We start from the raw sequence: 18,970 nt of genomic DNA, 5'->3' as shown, positions 1-18,970 counted from the left end.
TATCTGATGGCAAGCAGAACATGATCAGTATAGTATTCTCATATTAGACTTTTAGAGAATTAATTATATCTTAGACTTCTATTTAAATAGTTTTAGCCATTTGATACTTCAAGGTTTCTGTTTTGTAGGTTTAGCATAATAAATTTCTACTAACTATAATGTATTCAGAGAGTATCGCTTGACTGATTTATAAGGCTAGGTTCATAATGTAGCATTGGAAATGCGAAAATTTTCTTCTCTGTTCTTCTGTAGTTTTATATATGTCTTGCCAACAAAGAAAAGAGAAGAAGAAACTAAATAGGTCTATGTGTACTATAATGACTAGTTATTCTTATTTGTCTTGAGGGAATACTATGCATATCAAATTCAAATCTACCATAACACTAGTAATTCACTTGGTCAGTTGTGATTCTCTTAAATAATATCTTTGTTTTCTATATGTTTTTCTTAAGCTTTAAAACCTGACTATACACATACACACATATCCCTCTTCATTTTGCATTTATACTAATAATCACATGAAACTGATCATTGCTTTATGCCTTAGGACGAACAGTGAAAGATGGCATCATCATCATCATCAAAAGTGAGCTTGAAGTTGCTGATAGACACTAATGCCGAAAGAGTTCTCTTTGCTGAAGCTTCAAAGGAGTTCGTTGACTTCCTGTTCAACCTCTTTCGCTTACCGGTGGGCACAGTGACGAGGCTTCTAACAACAAATGGCATGGTGGGCTGCTTAGGCAAACTCTACAAAAGCATAGAGAATCTCAGTGATGACTATCTGAACAATCCAAAGCAAAGCAAGGACATTGTGCTGAGGCCAAGGTCTCCATTAGTTTCTGGCTACCTTCTACCTCCAAGTGTTTATAAAAAAGTTGATACCAATTCAGGAGCTTTAAATCTATACATGTGTGGGAGGCGTTGCAGTAATGCTGTGACTTATGCTATGAACACTTCGTGTCCAAATTGTGGATATGGAATGAGCTGCGCTGTAAAATTTGTGGGTAGTATTGAAAATAATACTCGAGTGAAAGATTCAAGTGAAGGCGTAGGTGGAGGCTTTGTGAAAGGAGTGGTCACTTACACAGTGATGGATGATCTTGAGGTTCTTCCCATGTCTACCATTTCAGCAATAGCAATGATCTCCAAGTTCAATGTCAGGGACATTACTTCCTTGGAAGAAAAGGTTGTTGAGTTGGGGATAGAAGAGGTGAGACTTTTATTTTCATTTTCCCTGTTTCTTGCTTTCTTTATTTTTTTCTTTCTTGATTAGTTAGGATCTGATATGTTAGTCTAGATTGAGCTGACCGCAAATGGAGGGGCCTCTCTCCCAAATATGTTTAATCAGTTTCCCTTAGAATATGGTTTGTATTAAAGACAATAATTGATGGTGGAAAAGTTCCTTTGAATCTAAATATAATCTGTCCAAAATCAAATCTAGACATATGATGATAGAACTATATGTGTTTTTTTTTTTACTCTTAATTACTCTTCAGTTACTTTTGATCTTGCTTACTTAATTTGATGCCTTTTTTTCCCCAAAAAATAAAATTGTTATGTTCTTCTCATATATATTTTTTCATTTGTAGGGTGTCAAGCTGCTGAAGGCTTCCCTGGAGTGCAAGAATGCTTTGACTAGGGTTTTTCTCAAGAATATGGCAGCATAAGGAAGCAAGGAATTCCTCAAAACCTTGAAATTGACATGTTGATACTTGCTCGCTTCCTTTTCTTTCGTGTGTTTTAGTCTTTGTTTTTTTTTTTTTTTTTGGTGGGTAACTCTTTAGGCCGAATGAACTTGTTATATCGACTCAACCATATATTTGCATAATGGGTTGAAATTCCAAAAACTTGAACACTGGCTGCATCACAAACATTGTATGATAGTATATGATCTTTAGCTGGTCACTTTTTATTTGCTATCTGTTACAATCATTCATGTGCACTTATACATACTAGTGATTGAACCAACGGGTGTTTATGAAAATAGTGATCACTGACTTAGGTGATAAGCAATTGTTATTTACTGTTACTTTCAACTTTTAATATAAGAGTTAAATAACTAATTTAATAATATTAAGAAAATTAGTTATATTGGTTATTTGTCATAAATATATGTTAATCTTCTTAAACTATTATTTTTAATCATGTGCATTTGATGATTAAAATTATCCATCGGTAGGAATTTCTTATAATCAATGAGAATATTTTGAAGAAAGATAAAAAACAAAATAAATTGAGGTCTTATATTTATGATTAAATATATTTTTTAATTAGTTTTTATATTAAGAATTAGAGGTTGTATGCTGCATGTTATATAGTTGTTCACTAACTTGACAATAAACATAAAACTTGTTAATGCAACAATCTTTATTGTTTGTCACGAGCTAAGCTGTTTGTTTCATTTGTTAAGCCGAAGTTGCTAGGTCCAGTTGTTTCACGTATCTTAAAGCTTGATGGTTGTGATATACTCCTCCGGTTTTAAATATGAGATTTATTTATAATGTAAATTACATTATAAATTAATTTTTGTATTAAAGACTAAAGGATTACATTATTTTGGACCACATAAGAAATCAACTTTAGTACAAGTTATGTTGTTTTATCATAAATCTTTATTACAAAGAGCTAACAGCCAAAAAAAAGAAAAGCAAGTAAATTTTCATGATTTTGAAAGATTAAATTTGTTTTCTTAAATAAAAAAAAAATTGAAGGAATACGAGAAAAACTCAATCATATTTCATTACTATTAATTCTTTTGCCATGATCAAGTTTTCTTTTCTTTTTTCTTTTTTGGGATACTTACACGTGGTTTTATTTCTAGGTCGGCTGCTTGGACGCGATTTCAACCTGAAGATTCAAATCATGTGTCATTTTTTACTTACGTACTTTTACCACATTAATTAAAATGTTTTTTTCGCTCTTTATGTGCCACTAATACTCTAACACTATCGTATAAAATCTAAAGCCAGAAAGTCTATAATAACAATAATATAATATTGTAATGTTATTTTCAAGGAGCCAGGGGTCAATGAATTAATCACTTGATGTCAATTAAAAAATGGAATTAATCACTTGTTTCTGCAATCGTTAAAGCCTAATTCTAGGATTAATCATTAGGTGACACCTACAAATTCAATCTGAGTCCTAAAATTTTGTCTGTTTGTGAGACCTTGCTCAAGAAATTAAGGAGAATGACTCAATTAATAGGGTGTGAACGTACTTTATAAAGTCCGCGTTTGATTTTATAAAAAAACAAAAAAGGTCCGCGTCTGATAGATAATAATATTTTTTAAAAAAATAAAAAAGATAGATAAGATAAGATCCTCCACGCGGTTCCGTGTAAGTTATTATTATTGGTATTATTAGTCTCTCACATCAGATTTTGGCTTCGTTAGTGCCTTGGATGAAAATATAATATAAATTAAAAAACGTATGTGACCACTTAATTAAATTATTTTAATTTTGCACAGTAGCAAAGTTAAAAATTTAATTAAGAAAAAAAACATAGATATCAAAAAATCAAATTAAAAATCACATTAAAATATAGGTACTTCCAAAATGATTTTCTCTTTTTAAAAAATTTTTCAAAAAATTATACTACTTCCGGTCCTTAATATAAGAGCTATTTGACTAATTTAAGTAAATTAAAAAATTAATTTAGTTATTTATAATAAATAGATGTTGTATATCCTTACTAATTAAATGTCATTTGATTAAACATTTAATATGTGTAACCATTACAAGAATTACTTTGAAAAAAATTGATAAATATGAGAGACAAAATGAATTGGGATCTTATATTTAAAATCAAAATAAAAATCAAACTAACTTTTATATTAAAAACTGGAGATATTATTTGTTAATCCATTATTCCAAGAATATCAAGGTAAAAATTTGAGAGAAACGGAATTAAAATAAGTTACAATTCACCATTTTTTCTAGAGACAACTCTGCTTTCTAATATTTTTTTGCCAATGTTCATTATTTCTAATCTAAAAACAAACTTTAAATTATTATAAATAGGGTTTCTTTTTTTTTCTTCCACCAACATAAACGAGGTGTCTGCCACTATTAGGAATTAGAACTTAGCATGTGTATATGCTCATAGATATAAGTGGGAGTTGAGAGATTTAATTTGCTTATAAATATAAAACCTCATTTCACTTTGTTTTCAAAATTTATATTTTTTTCAAATTATTCATTTTTTTTTAGTATAATCAAGTTATTCCTTTTAATTGCATATATCAAAAGGGATTCCATCAATTGAAGATAATAATTTGAAGAGGTTATTTTAGAAAAACAACATATATATATTTGTTATAAATAAATAAAAATTAACTGATTTCTTTTAATATCAATAAATTAGTTATTGAGCTCCAACATTTTTTAAATCAGAGGGAGTATCAATCAATTATTGGGAACTTTATTGGCTTTTCTCTATTCTTTTTTCACAAGTTTGTACTACATTAGTGCCAAAACTTCGTGATTAAGCAATTCACTTAGGACACGCAACTTCACCTATAAGTATGATCCTAACATAGTAAAAGCAAACAACGACAAAATCACATAAATATTGATGATCTCTCTTTTTATTTGTCGTAAATGGAGGCACTGACTCTTGTTCTTCCCTCACGGAGCCGGACATCACCGGCATCATCACCGTCTTGCCGGAGAAGACGCACGGCGGTTGTGAGAGCGAGTGGAGGAAGAGAACACCAATGGGGAAGAGTGGTTGACGAAAACATGATCGTGCTGAGACTAAGAATAAGAGAGATGAAGATGAAGGAGAAGAAGAAAGAAGAAGAAAATGAAGAAGGTTACGGAATGATGGATCAGTGGGAGAGAAAGTATTATGAAGGGCAGTATGGGGAACATGTTTGTGCAGTTGTAGGGTTGTTGCAGAGTTACTTGATGAACGTAAGGCCATGTTTTGCTGTGGGGATGCTGCTTCTTGTTGCTTTCAGCGTCTTTTTATCTTCTGAGTTGCTTCTCTTCAACTCTGTCGACATGGTGAAAGCCCTATTTTCTTCACTCTTTGGTTTAAGGGGAGAGGTACTGCATTAGCTCTAAAGCTAAATTTGCTTTGTAATTATACCACATCCGATTTTAATATAAGAGTTAGTTTAGTTTTCAGTTTAGTCATAAATATAAGATCTCAATCCATTTTGTCTTTTATATTTATTTATTTTTTTAAAATAATCCTTATAGTAGTTGTACATGTTAAATGTTTCATCAAATGGTAGTTTTAACTAATACACGTAATTAGCAAGAGTATTTTAATAAAGATAATACATATTTATGACTAATAATTAACTTAACTAATTTTCTTAATATCTTCAAATTAGTTAACTAAATCTTATATTAAAAACCAGAGATAGTATATCTTATGTACAATCACATCGTTTGTATGGAAGACTCACTTTAAATATGAACGCTATCATACCAAACAAACATAAAACTATAATTGAGTATAGTAATAACGGGTTTAACACTCTTTTATGCTCATTTAATGTTTTTTATTTTTATTTTATTGCTTTTTATCTAAAGTAAACATGCTTGACATATTTTTGAAATTTGAAGGGTTCTTATAGGTATGCTAAAATCTCATTTGTAAACTACAAACAAGGTTTTATAATTAAGACCGAACATAATATTCAAAAACCGTTCATCAATGAGATTCACACATGTTATGGACTGAGAAGATCGGGGATCTATCTCTCTGTAGATAAAGGAAAGTATGTGCTTATGAATGGGCGTGTAGGTAATAACTGCTATGAGGATGCTTCGGAATTAGAATACGTGTAAAAATTGGAAATAAAATTAAAAAAAAAAAAAAAAAAAACCCGCACATTCACTTGAGTTGAGACAACTAGGTACTATATTATATTCAAACATACAAGGCATGTCAGCAATGATAGCACCCGGAACCTTTTTAACAAGGCCTTTGGTGCTACTATAATATAAAATAGCTTGAGCGTTTTCATTTAATTATTAATCATTATAGTGGCATACAGTCAATCTAATCGACCTGTTACTTGTTTTAAATGGAGTATTTTCATTTGAAATAATAAAAACAAGATGATCAAAAATATTTTGTTAAAAGAAGTCTCTCTTCCAACTTCCGACATACCAAAGGACAAATACAAATCATAATTTTTTTTTTGGGGGAAAATGAAAAATAAAGATCATAGAAAATATAAAATTTTGATTTGAAGTCTTGAATATACTGATTTTTTATTATTGATTATAAAAATCTTGTTATTTTCAAATAAAGACTAGTTATTTCAACTAAGTTAAGTTATTATGTTTGTAATTGAAATAACAAGCCTTTAATTGAAAATAACAAGTTTAATATGTAAATTTAATAAATTTATAATTAGAAATAACAAGTTAATTCAGTTGAAATGACAAGTGTTAACTTTAACATAATAAATTTGGTATATGCATTTGATAAGTTTGTAACTGAAAATAATAAGTTAAGTTTTTTGAAATAAAAAATCTTTATTTAAAAAATAACAAATTAAGGAAGGAAGCACATCTCTCTTTTTTTTAACCAAGAATCATATTTTCCCACAATTCACATTGGATTAATAAGTCCTGATGATGAAATTATAGGTATGAAGTTCAGAATACCAATAACTTTTTTAATACAAAAAAAAAATATTATTTTCATAATTTACTTGGGAATAACAAGTACTGAATATAAATGGACAAATATAAGGTTGAGATCATCAAGTTTTTTTTAACATTATAATTTATACTTTCTGTTAATTAAAAATACTTTTTATCGTTTAAAATTTTTTTCGTTTGATTAAAAAGTATTTATAATTTAATGTTATGAATGACATTATTTTTAAAATTGACATGCAAATAACAAGTCCTAAGTTGAGAGTCTTAAAAACATTTTTAATGAGAAAAATGACATCATCTCCACAAGTGATTTGAAAATAATAAGTCTTAATTATGAAATCACAAATATGGAATTCAGAATATCATTAATGTTTTTTAGTGCCAAAAATGATATCTTTTTGACAAATGACAATATTTTGGTCTTTTTCCTGTCATTTTATATTTTCTATTTGGGTTTGGATCTTTGACAGAAATTATATAAATTAATAAGTTTGTAACTGAAAATAATAAGTTAAGTTTGTTGAAATAACAAATCTTTATTTTAAAAAAATAACAAATTAAGGAAGGAAGCACTTCTTCTTCTTCTTTAACACCAAGAATCATATTTTTCCACAATTCACATGAGACTAATAAGTCCTGATGGTAAAATCATAGGTATGAAGTTGAGAATACCAATAACTTTTTTAATACAAAAACTAACATTATTTTTATAATTCACCTAAAAATGACAAGTCCTAAATGTAAAATGACAAATATAAAGTCGAGATCACCAAGTTTTTTAACATTATAATCTATACTTTTTTTGTGTTGCCCACCTAATTTACCGGAGCTTTACTCCGATTATATCTGGATCCGACCCGCATCGCGCACCTGGCTGTGGTGGGTGAGTCTCCCAACGGGAATTTCTACATACGCTGAGACTTGAACTCGAGATCTCGCTTAAGCGGTACCAAACCGCTTAAGCGGTACATTATAATCTATACTTTTTGTTAATTACAAACACTTTTTATCATTTAAAAAATAATTTTTGCTCGATTAAAATTTATTTATATTTAATGTTATGAATGACATTATTTTTAAAATTGACATGCAAATAACAAGTCTTAAGTTTAGAGTCTTAGAAACGTTTTTAATGTAAAACATGACATTATTTTCACAAGTGGCTTAAAAATAATAAGTATTAATCGTGAAATCATGAGCATGAAATTAGAATACTACTAATATTTTTTAATGCCAAAAATAAGGTTTTTTTTTACAAATGAGAATATTTTGATCTTTTCCCATCATTTTATAATTCCTATTTGGGTTTGGATCTCTAACAGAAATCATGTAAATTTAAGAATCCAAATCAGAATTTTGTATTTCGTCTTTTTGTTTAGATCAAAAAATTGACAAAGGTCCCAATTGGACCGCTCATTTCAACCGCGAGCACGCCACGACACGACACCACGATACGCGGAAAAGCAGAGGAACTGTTGTTTACCATCTTTTTGGTTCGCGCGTGCTCATATGGGCGCGTCCGCAACTCGGGTTTCTACTGGCATCGGCTTTGGTAATGGCTCCTTGGAGTTACATGCGAGGCTGCGACCGCGACAGCACTCAATCTGTTGCTTCGTTTTAAGGATCAGAGTCCGCTGTAGGGTAAAGGCTTCAGCTTTCTTCTCTATCGGAAAATCCCATTTCGTTTTCTCCAAGTCTCTTTTTCCTTGGTATGTATTATCCTTTCCTGATTCGCCGTACCTTTTCGAGCCTCTTGGTCTAACTTTCTGGGTTTTCTTCTACATTTACGGGATTCCCAGTTTGAGTGTGGGTTATGTTTATAGCTTGATTTCTGTTCTTCGTAATTTCATCGAGCTACATTTTCTGAATTGGGCTTGCTTTCGTATTCCTCCCTTTTGTCTTGAAGATTTTCTTCCCCAAATATCGAGGTTTTTTAAGTCGATAGAGGGTGAGCACTTCCCATTAGGTTTCTGTTTCTTCTGTTCTTTCTGATTCATCAGCTATGTGATTCTCGGCTGTTGTGCTTTACTTCAAAAATTCTTTCGTGCATTGCATGTGGCCCCCGTCTCCGATCAACGCAGCAATACGATTTCTTCAAAGTGGGCGTGTCAATTGGGTCTATACTTGCAATGTACCTTAGAATTTTTCTTCATGGGCTTATGGTGCTTTTCTGCCGGCTCTACTGCTGTGTTCTTGCACTAGTGACACCTTTCTGTCGTTATAAATGCTATTTGAAAGCACGATTGTGTTTATTTTTGTTTTGAAAAACTTCTCCGTTGACTAGTTCATCAAATACAATTGTAATAAAAATTCATCGCAGTAGTGGAACTGGAATAAAACAGTCTGAGTGGTTACTTGTTTTGATTATTTTCCGTTGGTGAAATTGGTTCTGGAATCATATATGACTTACCCGAACAAGAGAAAATAAAAGGAACTGAACTTGAGTACTCGAAGGGTGATTTTTGAACTTGACATGACAACATTTTGGCTTCCTAATAATTAAAAACGTGATATTTTCGTTTTCATTTTCAACGGTTAAATTTCAAGTTTTATGGACTCATCGCTCTTCATTCATGTTGAATTGAATTCTTTTTGCCTATTGCAGATCTTTTCCTGTACTTTGTTGTGAGTTTCAACTTCACTAGAGGTATATATTGTATAACGACTGTTTAGATGTTATTTTCTTTCATTACTTCTTTTACTTCCCCTCTTTACAAAGCTCATGAACTGCCAAATGTAGCAGCTCTTGAAGGATAGAAAAGCGGAGACTTGCTGTAAAACAAAAAGAGACTGCTTCATGGGTGGGTCGAAAATACAATTTTGAGCGAATTGATGAAAATAAAGTAAGCTAACAATTTTTTACTTGAATCATTGGAGCCATTTAACTTGGGTCCTCATTAATTACTAAGTACACAAGTTAGTGTTTTAAATAACAAACTCGTTGCATAATAGTCCTCATGTCAAGTAGCTTAGAGATTCCAAATGGACTAATGTGTGATGAGATTGTCATTTTTGAGGGCCAATCAGTGTGTTCACTAATTTTGGAGATTGAAGTTAAATACACTTGTCGATTTAGGGACCAAATTGCTAGTTTACTTTAAGTTCTTTTGCTATTAGTAAACATTGAGAGATCATGTTCTTTTGGTTGATCAGCTACTCAACGAAGCTACTCTGAAACCTGATTTTGAAAATGGAAGGAGCTTGTGGCCGGCAAAACCTTCTTAATTAACTATTTGAGTTCTGCATGAAATGGATGGGGCAAATAGATTATCTACCCATAAATTGGTACAGTGTCGGATATGTCATGATGAGGATGAAGACTCGAACATGGAGCCTCCCTGTTCTTGTAGAGGCAGTTTGAAGGTAAGAGTGCTTTGTAATTAAATACTTTTCCAGTGAAAGTCGTGAAAGGTGGTTGCACTGCTTTATATTTCATGTAAGATCTCATCATTTATATTTCTGTTACTGATTAATTTGTCAAGTTTCACACAAATTCCACAGCCAAAAGAATTTGCTGCGATTTCATAATTGTCGTAATGCTGTGTATTCTTCAAAATGAACATCTCCTTGAGCTTTAGCTCATTTCTCCCAATTTATTCTAGGTGTTGATCATAAAATTGTAAGCTTAGATGCCTTCAACAGTCAACTTATATTCATAATTTAATCAAGATATGCTTCTCTAAGGTATTCTTATTGTGATGTTATATATCTATTTATTGCCTCTTGACTGGTATGGTTTTAGAGTTTATCTGAACAAGATTCAATATTGGTGTTTAGGTGCTTGTTCCATCTGAGTTTCCTTTTCTTTTGATTATTGTAGTATGCACATCGAAAATGTGTTCAAAGATGGTGCAATGAGAAAGGTGATACTATCTGTGAGATTTGCCAACAGGTCTGTAATCAATGTATTTGCATGCTTGTTTTCTCATTGAAGTTATTCATAGTCATAAACACATGCTTTGTTTAAGCTCCTTCATTTGTCTGGGCTTCGGTAACTGTAGCAATTCAAGCCTGGTTATACAGCACCGCCTCCACTATTCCATTATGGTAATTCCCCATTGAATTTTAGGTACAATCCTTTTTATCCATCACCATATTCATAGTCCTAGTTCCTATGTATTTTCTTTTCTTTGATCAAGTGTCTTGGCATTGTCATCTCAGAGGTAACTGGGAGATATCCAGAAGGGATCTGCAAAATCATCAGTTCATAGATATGTTTGCTGCTGCTAATCGAGAACTCTCAGACACTGATGAGGAATACTCAGTACCCTCGACAGGGAGCCTGGTCTGCTTTCGCATTGTTGCAATTATTGTAATTTCCTTGTCTTCCTTGATGCCTCTTTTACGGGAAAGGATTGTCTTGCTGATTTGAGCCGATCTAGACTGTAAAAATTCATTCGAGCAGTCTATATTACATTTTTTCATTTATTCCCCATACTCATTTGTGCAAGTTCACAATTAAAAGACTACTTTTATTCTCCATCCTCCTTCCTTTAAATGAAAGAGCATTTGAACTCTGAATTTTTCCTTGAAACTAGAAAAACAGAATGAGTATTAGGATAACTTTCTAGACCGCATTTTTGGTCCCTGAGCATTTGCATTACTTTTATGCAAATTATCAGATGAGAAAGACATGTTTCTCATACCATACTAACCATGAGGTTGTTTCCTTATGCTTTTCAGTTTATCGCTCTTCTTGTTTTACGCCATACCCTTCCAATCATACTCAGTGGAGGAGGGGAATACTCGTTGACTATTTATATGGTAAAGGAAGATGGAGAGTATTTTCATTCATATAATAAAAAGTTGACCAACTTCTGAGCCAGTCATTAATCTAAAAGAAAATCTTACTTTTATGGATTGCAGTTTCTGTTCATGAGAACAATCGCAGTACTTCTACCTGTATGTATAATGGTAAAGGTATTTACCATTATCCAAAGGAGACGATTCCAGGTTGGTTAATCTAACCTTTTTCTTATTAAGGTGGTAGACAAAAGCAATTCTTGAATGTGGTATTCAACTCCAGGGATGAACTGAAATAGAAATCTTTATTGATTCAAGGGAATTAATGCTTGATTTTGAAATTTCTATCACTGCTGACTCGCTTCGGATCTTATGTAGTTCTAGAAGTATCTATGTCTGCTACACTGCTTACTCTAGAATAGAGAAAGAGAGAAGAAAAATGAGTGTAAAATGGAAGTGGAACCCAGACATAGGTATAATATTTTATAACCATGTTAGTTTGAGGATAATGATTCTCCCACATGTCAAGGGTTCAATGTGTGGTTACATGATTAAAGAAAACCCTTCGTGATTGGCTAAGGATTGTTGAGTAATTTTCTTTATCTGAGGGAAAGGAAGGACCAAAAAAAAAAAAAGCTTTTCCTGTACATTTCTTGCACAAATATACAGCATTCCAGATTTGAATTTGATTCATAGGTTTATTCTCTCTGAGGCTAGATCTGTGCTTTCGTAACAGGATCAGTACTCCTCTATTCTGCAACATGAGGAGAATGAGTTGGAACAGCCTCAGTCTCGTGTCATTCATATCTTGTAAAGGTCTCAAGGTAATATCTGCTATCACGTGGAGATATTGTTTTTGGTCCTTAATATAAGATTTACCCAATTTATTTGAATTGATTAAGAAAATTAATTAAATTAGTTATTTGTCAAAAATATGTGTTGATTTCCTTAAAATATCTTCTTAAATCATTTGCATTGAAACTACGCATTGATGTAAACTGCTTTGACATGTGCAATCAATAGAGATAGTTTAAGAAAATAATGATAAGTACGGCAAACAAAATGGATCGAGGTCTTATATTTAAAATTATATTTCAACTACCCCTTATAGTAAGGATCAAAGGTATCATATAGGCTGAGATGTTGAAAGATTTCTGCTTTCATCCTCACATTGAGAATTTGATTACAGTACTTAATTTGTGCTTTGTGATTTTTTTGTGAACATTGGATGAAGATTATTGCTAATGATGAGAAGGTGTGGATGGAACAGACCAGCACGGTGAAGGGCACTCTTTGATCTGATGGTCACTTGGGGATTGATTGTTCAATATTTCCATGATTATGATGGCGAACTAGGCAGGATGAATTGCAGAGTCAATTACTTACTAGGCCGTCATTTCGATTAAATTATTTGATGTAATCAGAGACAACGGTTGTACATATGTAGATATAATGGGTGGGGCGGGAAACATATTAACAACGCCATATATTTTACTTCTCAAATGTTAAAATCATACATGTATTATTATATTGTTATTTTATTCTTTGCTCTTTTTTTTTTTCCGAAAATTTAGGTGCAAAGTCATTGCCGCGATAACTTATGTTTCCATAATTGAATTGACAGAATGGGAATTAATCAATCAAAGCCACATTTGATTCTTGTGAGTTTCTTCGCCCAGTTTCGAGTAGGTTTATTATTTTTTCGTTGACCTGAAAGAACAAGTTTACGTATGCAAATATTATCATTCTTGCTTACAAGAGGTGTTTAGCCCGCTAGGGTAATGTTATTTTTATCTTTTACTTGTATAACTTGGCAACTCGCATGCATTTATACGTTGCACAATGATTTGAAAAATGAATAATAATGTAACTAGCTAGCAAGTATTTACCCCCGATACAAAAGATTCGTTGCAATTAAGTACCATCTTGTTTGGCCAAAAAGTTTGACCATTATCTCGACACAAATTTTGAGGTTACACTTCAAATCCAATTTTAAATGAAACAACTAACCCACTCAAGTTTTCAACATTTTCCACAATTTTTCAGATGAAAACAGAGAACCCTACAGATCAAGTACTTGCAACATCTATAAGAATCTACTGCTATTTTCAACGTGTTTCAGCATAACATTTTCTAACAAGCAATTGTATACTTCATTTTTCAACCAGAACCATTAAAGCTAAAATCCTACCCAAGATACAAACTTATATTCTCCTCAAGGATAACCATATTTCAACCTCTGTAATCTTCAGAAGATTGTGTCAATCAACTAAACACCGTGGTAAGTACTTCAGGAAAACCATCCAAATAGGGAAATTTTATAACATCACGACCCAACGATTTAAGACAAACATAAGCAAGCAATACGAATCATATATGGTAACTGACACGCACGAGTCTCAGCCCTGCATGGGTCCACCAGAGTCGACTATAAAATGCAACAAATCAGAGTCCATATAGCAAGGCTCAACACATACATAGGGCCAAACAGACCCTTTATTTGAAACTGAAGACACAAGCAACAAAATAGAACCAAAGACAAACTAAGCACAACGCATTACTCTTCCTCTGACTCTGATTCTGCATTCTGAAGCCACTCGATGAATGGTTGAGCATTCTTCCATATCTTAGAGTCCTTGGAATCTCCCTTGAGCCCTTTCTGATACCATTGCACTATGTGCTCTTCTTCCAGCACATCAGCATCATAAAGTGCCTTCAGCACTAAGGCAACCTCCTTCAAAGCATTGGAACTGCCCTTGCAGCAGAAGTCCTCAACTGCATGGAGCAATAGCATCTGCGATCCTTCCTCCCCAGCAACAGCAGCAGCAAGGTAGCTCCTCTTCTTGACAACTTCCTTGGTGAATCCTTTCTCAACCCCAGAAAGAAGGGCCTCAAACAAAGCACTCATTTTTTCCTGAGAAGATGCAGAAAGAGATGCTAAATGGTGCTGAAGTTCCTTCGCAGATACACCTTTCTGCAAAGCAGATTTGACTTCCTCAACAAGAGACCTGTATGACATTGAGGTCCCATTCTCAGACCCACCATTAACCTTGTTAGCTGCTTTTGCCTTCTTCTCTGGCTCTTCCGTAGAGAGCATAACCATATCAGCTGTCACAGCACTTAATTGTTCCTGGATGCGCTGGCGAGCAGCCTCCAGTGATGTATCTGTTTGCCACTGGACATCATGATCCTCTTCCTCTTCAACACGAGGTTCCTCATGAACCTGACCATGAGTAGGTGATGCACGGTCCTCATCAGAGCCAGTGGATTTCTTTTTTGATTTTGTAGTTCCATCCTTGGAAGAGGAAGAACCCTTCTTCTTACCCTCCTTTTTCAATTTTTTCAGTTCCTCATCAGCTGCTTCACCTTCTTTCAGTCTCTCCTTCTCAGCTCTCCTCATCGCCTTCTTGTCTTTGGACCCTTTCTTGGATTCAGGAGGATTCTTGATTATAAAGGTGGTCAGCTTGTCTCTCATGTCCACATCTGACACAAAGCCGCAGGCAGCACATTTCAGCTGGATCATTTGACTCTTGGTGATCATGATCTCCGTTTCAGGATTCCCACAACCATAACACTGAACATATTTCTTAATGAAGTTCTCCAGAAGACCAGCAAGCTTTGCAGTATCATGTGCCCCATTAACATGAGAAGTCCCAGCTTTCTCATCGAATTTGGATTGAGCTCCAAGCTCACAACCAAAATACTTGGTTGTGTAAGAAGCTGGCCTTGCCAAAGCCTTTGCAATATCAACCATATTAACTATGTTGGTTTTGATGCCATTACCTCTGCCCTCGATTTTGGTGATCATTTTGGGCATCTTATACCTGTAGAAGGCATCATCACTGTTTCCAGCTCCAATGTTTTGCAATGCCATGATGACAAATAGTGAAATTCCAAAAGACAAACTAGATATCACAGGCAAAAAAGCTTTGACTTTGGAGTAAAAGCGGTAGCAGAGTTGGCTTTTAAAGCTGCAAGGACTTGTGCAGAAGACCCTCCTCTAACTATAGGAGGTTGCCACCAGAAGCAACCACAGAACTCAGTGTATTCCTGATATGGCTCGAGATGCATGCAGCTGATTTTTCTAGGCAAGGGTCTGTACTTTTTCCTGGATAAAGGAAAATACTCTCCAAGCAACCCAACTGATCCCAAATAGATGATGGCCGAATCGGACATAAAAAAGCCTTCAATGCAACACCTTCAACTCAGGAATCTGCTAAACTTGCAGGAATCCTAAGTCAGAAACACAAGACTTATTATTTGGGTACATAAAATTATTTAAATGGCAACAAACCTCAAGTGAGAAACACCAACAATTCTTGCACTGTTAATAGCTCAATACAGAGGAAAGATACCGAAAAGAAGATAACAGGATAAGTACAAACAAGGACTAGTTTGAAACACAATCTTTCCACCCATCATATCCGGGGAAAGGCAATAAGATAATAATCGCATAAATTCTAAGGAACAGAGGTGTGTCAGAACTCACTAACCACATCTATAAAATGAATAAAAAAACGACGGAAGAGTCTAGATTCCCAGCAAGATATACGGAAGTAGTTCGCCAAATCAAAATCAAAATATCTGGAAAACCTGAACTACACTCGGCTTACAGCATAAATCTATTTTATCCCGAACACATCAAGTCTGATTTCAATAAATGGCACCAATGGATTTTAAGAAAATGGGGTATCATCGCTATGCGAGCGAAAATAACCCCCAGACAAAAACTCACACATTAAATCTGCACCGTGAAATAATATTGCAAAACCCAAAAATTGATTACAAGTTCATAATTCCCAACAGAGATATTTATTTAATGAATCTGAAACAGAATTGATTTCCCCTGAACCTAAAGCAGACATAGGTTTGTAACCAAAAACCGAGATTGTTAACGACAGATGCTTGCGTCCGCAGAATTAAAAATAAAATAAAATCGGTAACAATCAACCAAACGCATTAAAGATACAACCGAGAACTGAAACTGAATATGATCAAAGCTTGCTCAACTAGAAGATGACGACAATTATAACCAAAAACCAAAAAAAAAATCAGATTAACAAGTTTAAACTATAATAATAAAAATAAATGACCGATAAGAAACTCGTACCTGCAGCCAATCGAGCAGAATCGATGCGGCAGAATGAGAGTTAAGCAATTAGAAAGGGATTGGAGGAGGAGAAAGATAGGGCTAGGGTTGAGATGAATGCCGGTGTGTTAAGACACGTCCTTCCTGCCCGTTCCTATATATATAGACGCTCGAGAAGGAGAAACCAAACCCTTCCTTCACGATTTTTCCCAGATAATTTCCTAATTGACCTAATTAATTAATTAATTAATTAAGTTCTCAATAAACAAAAGACAATTGTGCTAAATGCTAATTCAGCTCTTATCTTTAGATTTTTATTCTTTGGCTCTTGTGATGGAAAGCATTCGTTATAGAAAAAATATTTGCGTATAATTAGTAATATTAATCCATAAATATCAAAAATATTATTTTAAATATATATTTTATAAAATAATGAAATTTACTTAAAATTAAAAATGATGGAATGAAACATTGTGTGATCCTGCCAAATACATATAATGCTAGTTATAATTTTGTCTGAAAAGAGATTTAAGTTATTTATCCTAATAATTTGTTAGGGATCATTTTATTTTATTCAGATAATATTTTATAAGAATTTGATCATTTTTAAGTTGAATTATCATTCTAAAATTATCATTATCTTACATCGCCTCCAAATTTTTGAACTATCTTTCAGAGCTTAACAAATTGCAGTCAATCATTAAATTTTGATTCTAATTTAAAATAAATCATTCAGTAAAACCACAATAAAATTACATGAGTAATAATATAAGAATTACGGTTAAGATGAAATCTCATTGAATAATTTGATTGGTGAAATTTTGAATACACACACACACATGAAATTTATAACAAACCAACGTTTATACAATGATAATACTTATCAAATTTTGGTAGAGGTTTAATCACGCCATGTTTCATGCTGGGCAACGCGAAGGAGCTTAAATATGTATGGTATTGTAAAATGTTGCCATCAGTTCTAAATATAAAAACGAGATAACTTAAACTTACTCATTTATTCTTATGTATAAAATAGAGGAAGAAGGTTTTTTTAAATCTTATTTATAAGTTACGTTATTAAATTTTTAGAATGAGTATAATATTTGTTCTTCATTTATTATATTGTAAATGATTTTTTTTGAAAGATATTAAATAAAGATAAAGTTAGAAAATTATTATATTTTAAACAAGAGTCAATGTAGTTTAAGATTTTTCTTAGTTTGTACAAAATATGTTAGAAGTGTCCTATAAATAAGATCAGATGAGTAGATAGTTAGATGTTTATAATAAATATGTGCTAACTTCATTAAAATACCCTCTTTAACTATTATCCTCATTAATGATAAGTCTATTTAATATATGTCACCAATAAAAATAGATAGAAAAAAAAATTTATTACAAATAATTAAATAGACAACATTGTTTAGTTGCTCTAACATAATGCTATGGAAATGAGGAACGCCAACGTGAGCCTCAAGGGATTGATGTTTGGGGAAATTGCACGCATGTTCCAAGCAACACATTATTAATTTAATGTCCCTTGAAATCTCAAAATAAATAAAAGGTTTCATGATACATGAAAGTGATATATTCTAAATAGAAAATTACAGCATTGATCATGTCCTCAATTGACAAGCTTATGGGTATGGATTAACAAGTTAATGAAAACTTGTTAACAAGTTAGCAAATATCGCTTGACAACTAAATTTATAGGATAATATAACCTTTATATAATATCAAATTAGGAAAAATTCTTATATAACACTGACAAGTACAAGGGCTTATTATCCCCTAACTTGTCAATAGTTTTCTATTGACTTGTTAATCCATTATTATGAACTTGTTAATGGCCGTCTGCAACAAAATCATGATATAGACCTATCATTTCATCTAATATCAATGTATCTGTTTTGGTTACATATGATTTCAGCTTAAATATTGTTATATAATACTCTTTTGTTATAATTTGATTTTATGTGAAGGTTATATTATCCCATAAATTTAGTTGTCAACCGACACTTCGCGACTTGTCAATAAGTTCTTATTGGCTTGTTAATTCATACCTATAAACTTGGCAATGGCTATCTGCTACAAAATTATGATATAAACTCATCATTTTATCCAATATTAGTGTACATGCTTTGGTCACACATGATTTTAGCCTAAAGAGTGTTATATAATACTCTTTTGTTATAATTTAATCTTATGTGGAGGTTATATTATCCCATAAATTTAGTTGTCAACTGATACTCCCTAACTTGTTAATCGGTTCCCGTGGTTTTGTTAATTCACGCCCATATAAGGACAACGCTGTAATTTCTTATTTAGAATACATTATTTTCGGATCTCATGGGACCTCCTATTTCCTTTGAAATTTTAAGGGACATTAGATTAATACTGTGTTGCTTGGGATCTATGTGTAATTTTTTCTTGATGTTTTGCCATGTAATTTTGCCATCATCAACACTGTTTCTTTTCTCCTTTATTCTAATAGGAGTTGGGTCTAAT

At 32.7% G+C, this 18,970-nt stretch overlaps 4 protein-coding genes across 11 annotated transcripts; 3 read left to right on the top strand and 1 right to left on the bottom strand.

Moving 5' to 3' along the window:
- Window positions 1-562: 562 nt before the first annotated feature.
- On the top strand, window positions 563-1,667 carry LOC114741413 (uncharacterized). The gene is made up of 2 exons (XM_028929665.1): window positions 563-1,210; window positions 1,590-1,667. The coding sequence occupies exons 1-2, from the start codon at window positions 563-565 to the stop codon at window positions 1,665-1,667; spliced, it is 726 nt and encodes a 241-aa protein (XP_028785498.1).
- Window positions 1,668-4,571: 2,904 nt separating this feature from the next.
- LOC114741420 (uncharacterized) lies at window positions 4,572-5,147 on the top strand. The gene has a single exon (XM_028929681.1). It carries the CDS (start codon window positions 4,603-4,605, stop codon window positions 5,062-5,064), a length of 462 nt encoding a protein of 153 aa, XP_028785514.1. The 5' UTR covers window positions 4,572-4,602; the 3' UTR covers window positions 5,065-5,147.
- A 3,042-nt stretch (window positions 5,148-8,189) lies between these two features.
- LOC114741419 (uncharacterized) lies at window positions 8,190-12,938 on the top strand. 8 transcript variants are annotated; one of them, XM_028929680.1, is made up of 11 exons: window positions 8,190-8,339; window positions 9,236-9,277; window positions 9,374-9,473; window positions 9,784-9,993; window positions 10,451-10,522; window positions 10,632-10,699; window positions 10,792-10,942; window positions 11,314-11,394; window positions 11,497-11,583; window positions 12,110-12,197; window positions 12,644-12,938. In XM_028929680.1, exons 4-10 carry the CDS (start codon window positions 9,880-9,882, stop codon window positions 12,185-12,187), a joined length of 651 nt encoding a protein of 216 aa, XP_028785513.1. In that variant the 5' UTR covers window positions 8,190-8,339; window positions 9,236-9,277; window positions 9,374-9,473; window positions 9,784-9,879; the 3' UTR covers window positions 12,188-12,197; window positions 12,644-12,938. The 8 variants fall into 8 exon arrangements, with proteins under 8 accessions (XP_028785513.1, XP_028785510.1, XP_028785506.1 ...); XM_028929677.1 differs by having other exon boundaries at window positions 8,191-8,339; window positions 9,374-9,431; window positions 12,608-12,938; XM_028929673.1 differs by having other exon boundaries at window positions 8,191-8,339; window positions 12,608-12,938.
- A 721-nt stretch (window positions 12,939-13,659) lies between these two features.
- Window positions 13,660-15,345, bottom strand: LOC114741422 (eukaryotic translation initiation factor 5-like). The gene has a single exon (XM_028929683.1). It carries the CDS (start codon window positions 15,245-15,247, stop codon window positions 13,931-13,933), a length of 1,317 nt encoding a protein of 438 aa, XP_028785516.1. The 5' UTR covers window positions 15,248-15,345; the 3' UTR covers window positions 13,660-13,930.
- Between the last annotated feature and the right edge of the window lie 3,625 nt (window positions 15,346-18,970).

Source organism: Neltuma alba, unplaced genomic scaffold (genome assembly GCF_004799145.2).
Source record: "Neltuma alba isolate B1F8T4 unplaced genomic scaffold, ASM479914v2 tig00003392_pilon, whole genome shotgun sequence".
NCBI classification, from domain to species: domain Eukaryota; kingdom Viridiplantae; phylum Streptophyta; class Magnoliopsida; order Fabales; family Fabaceae; genus Neltuma; species Neltuma alba.
Note: the sequence above shows the minus strand (reverse complement) of the source record. Positions and strands in the feature narration are given on the sequence as shown.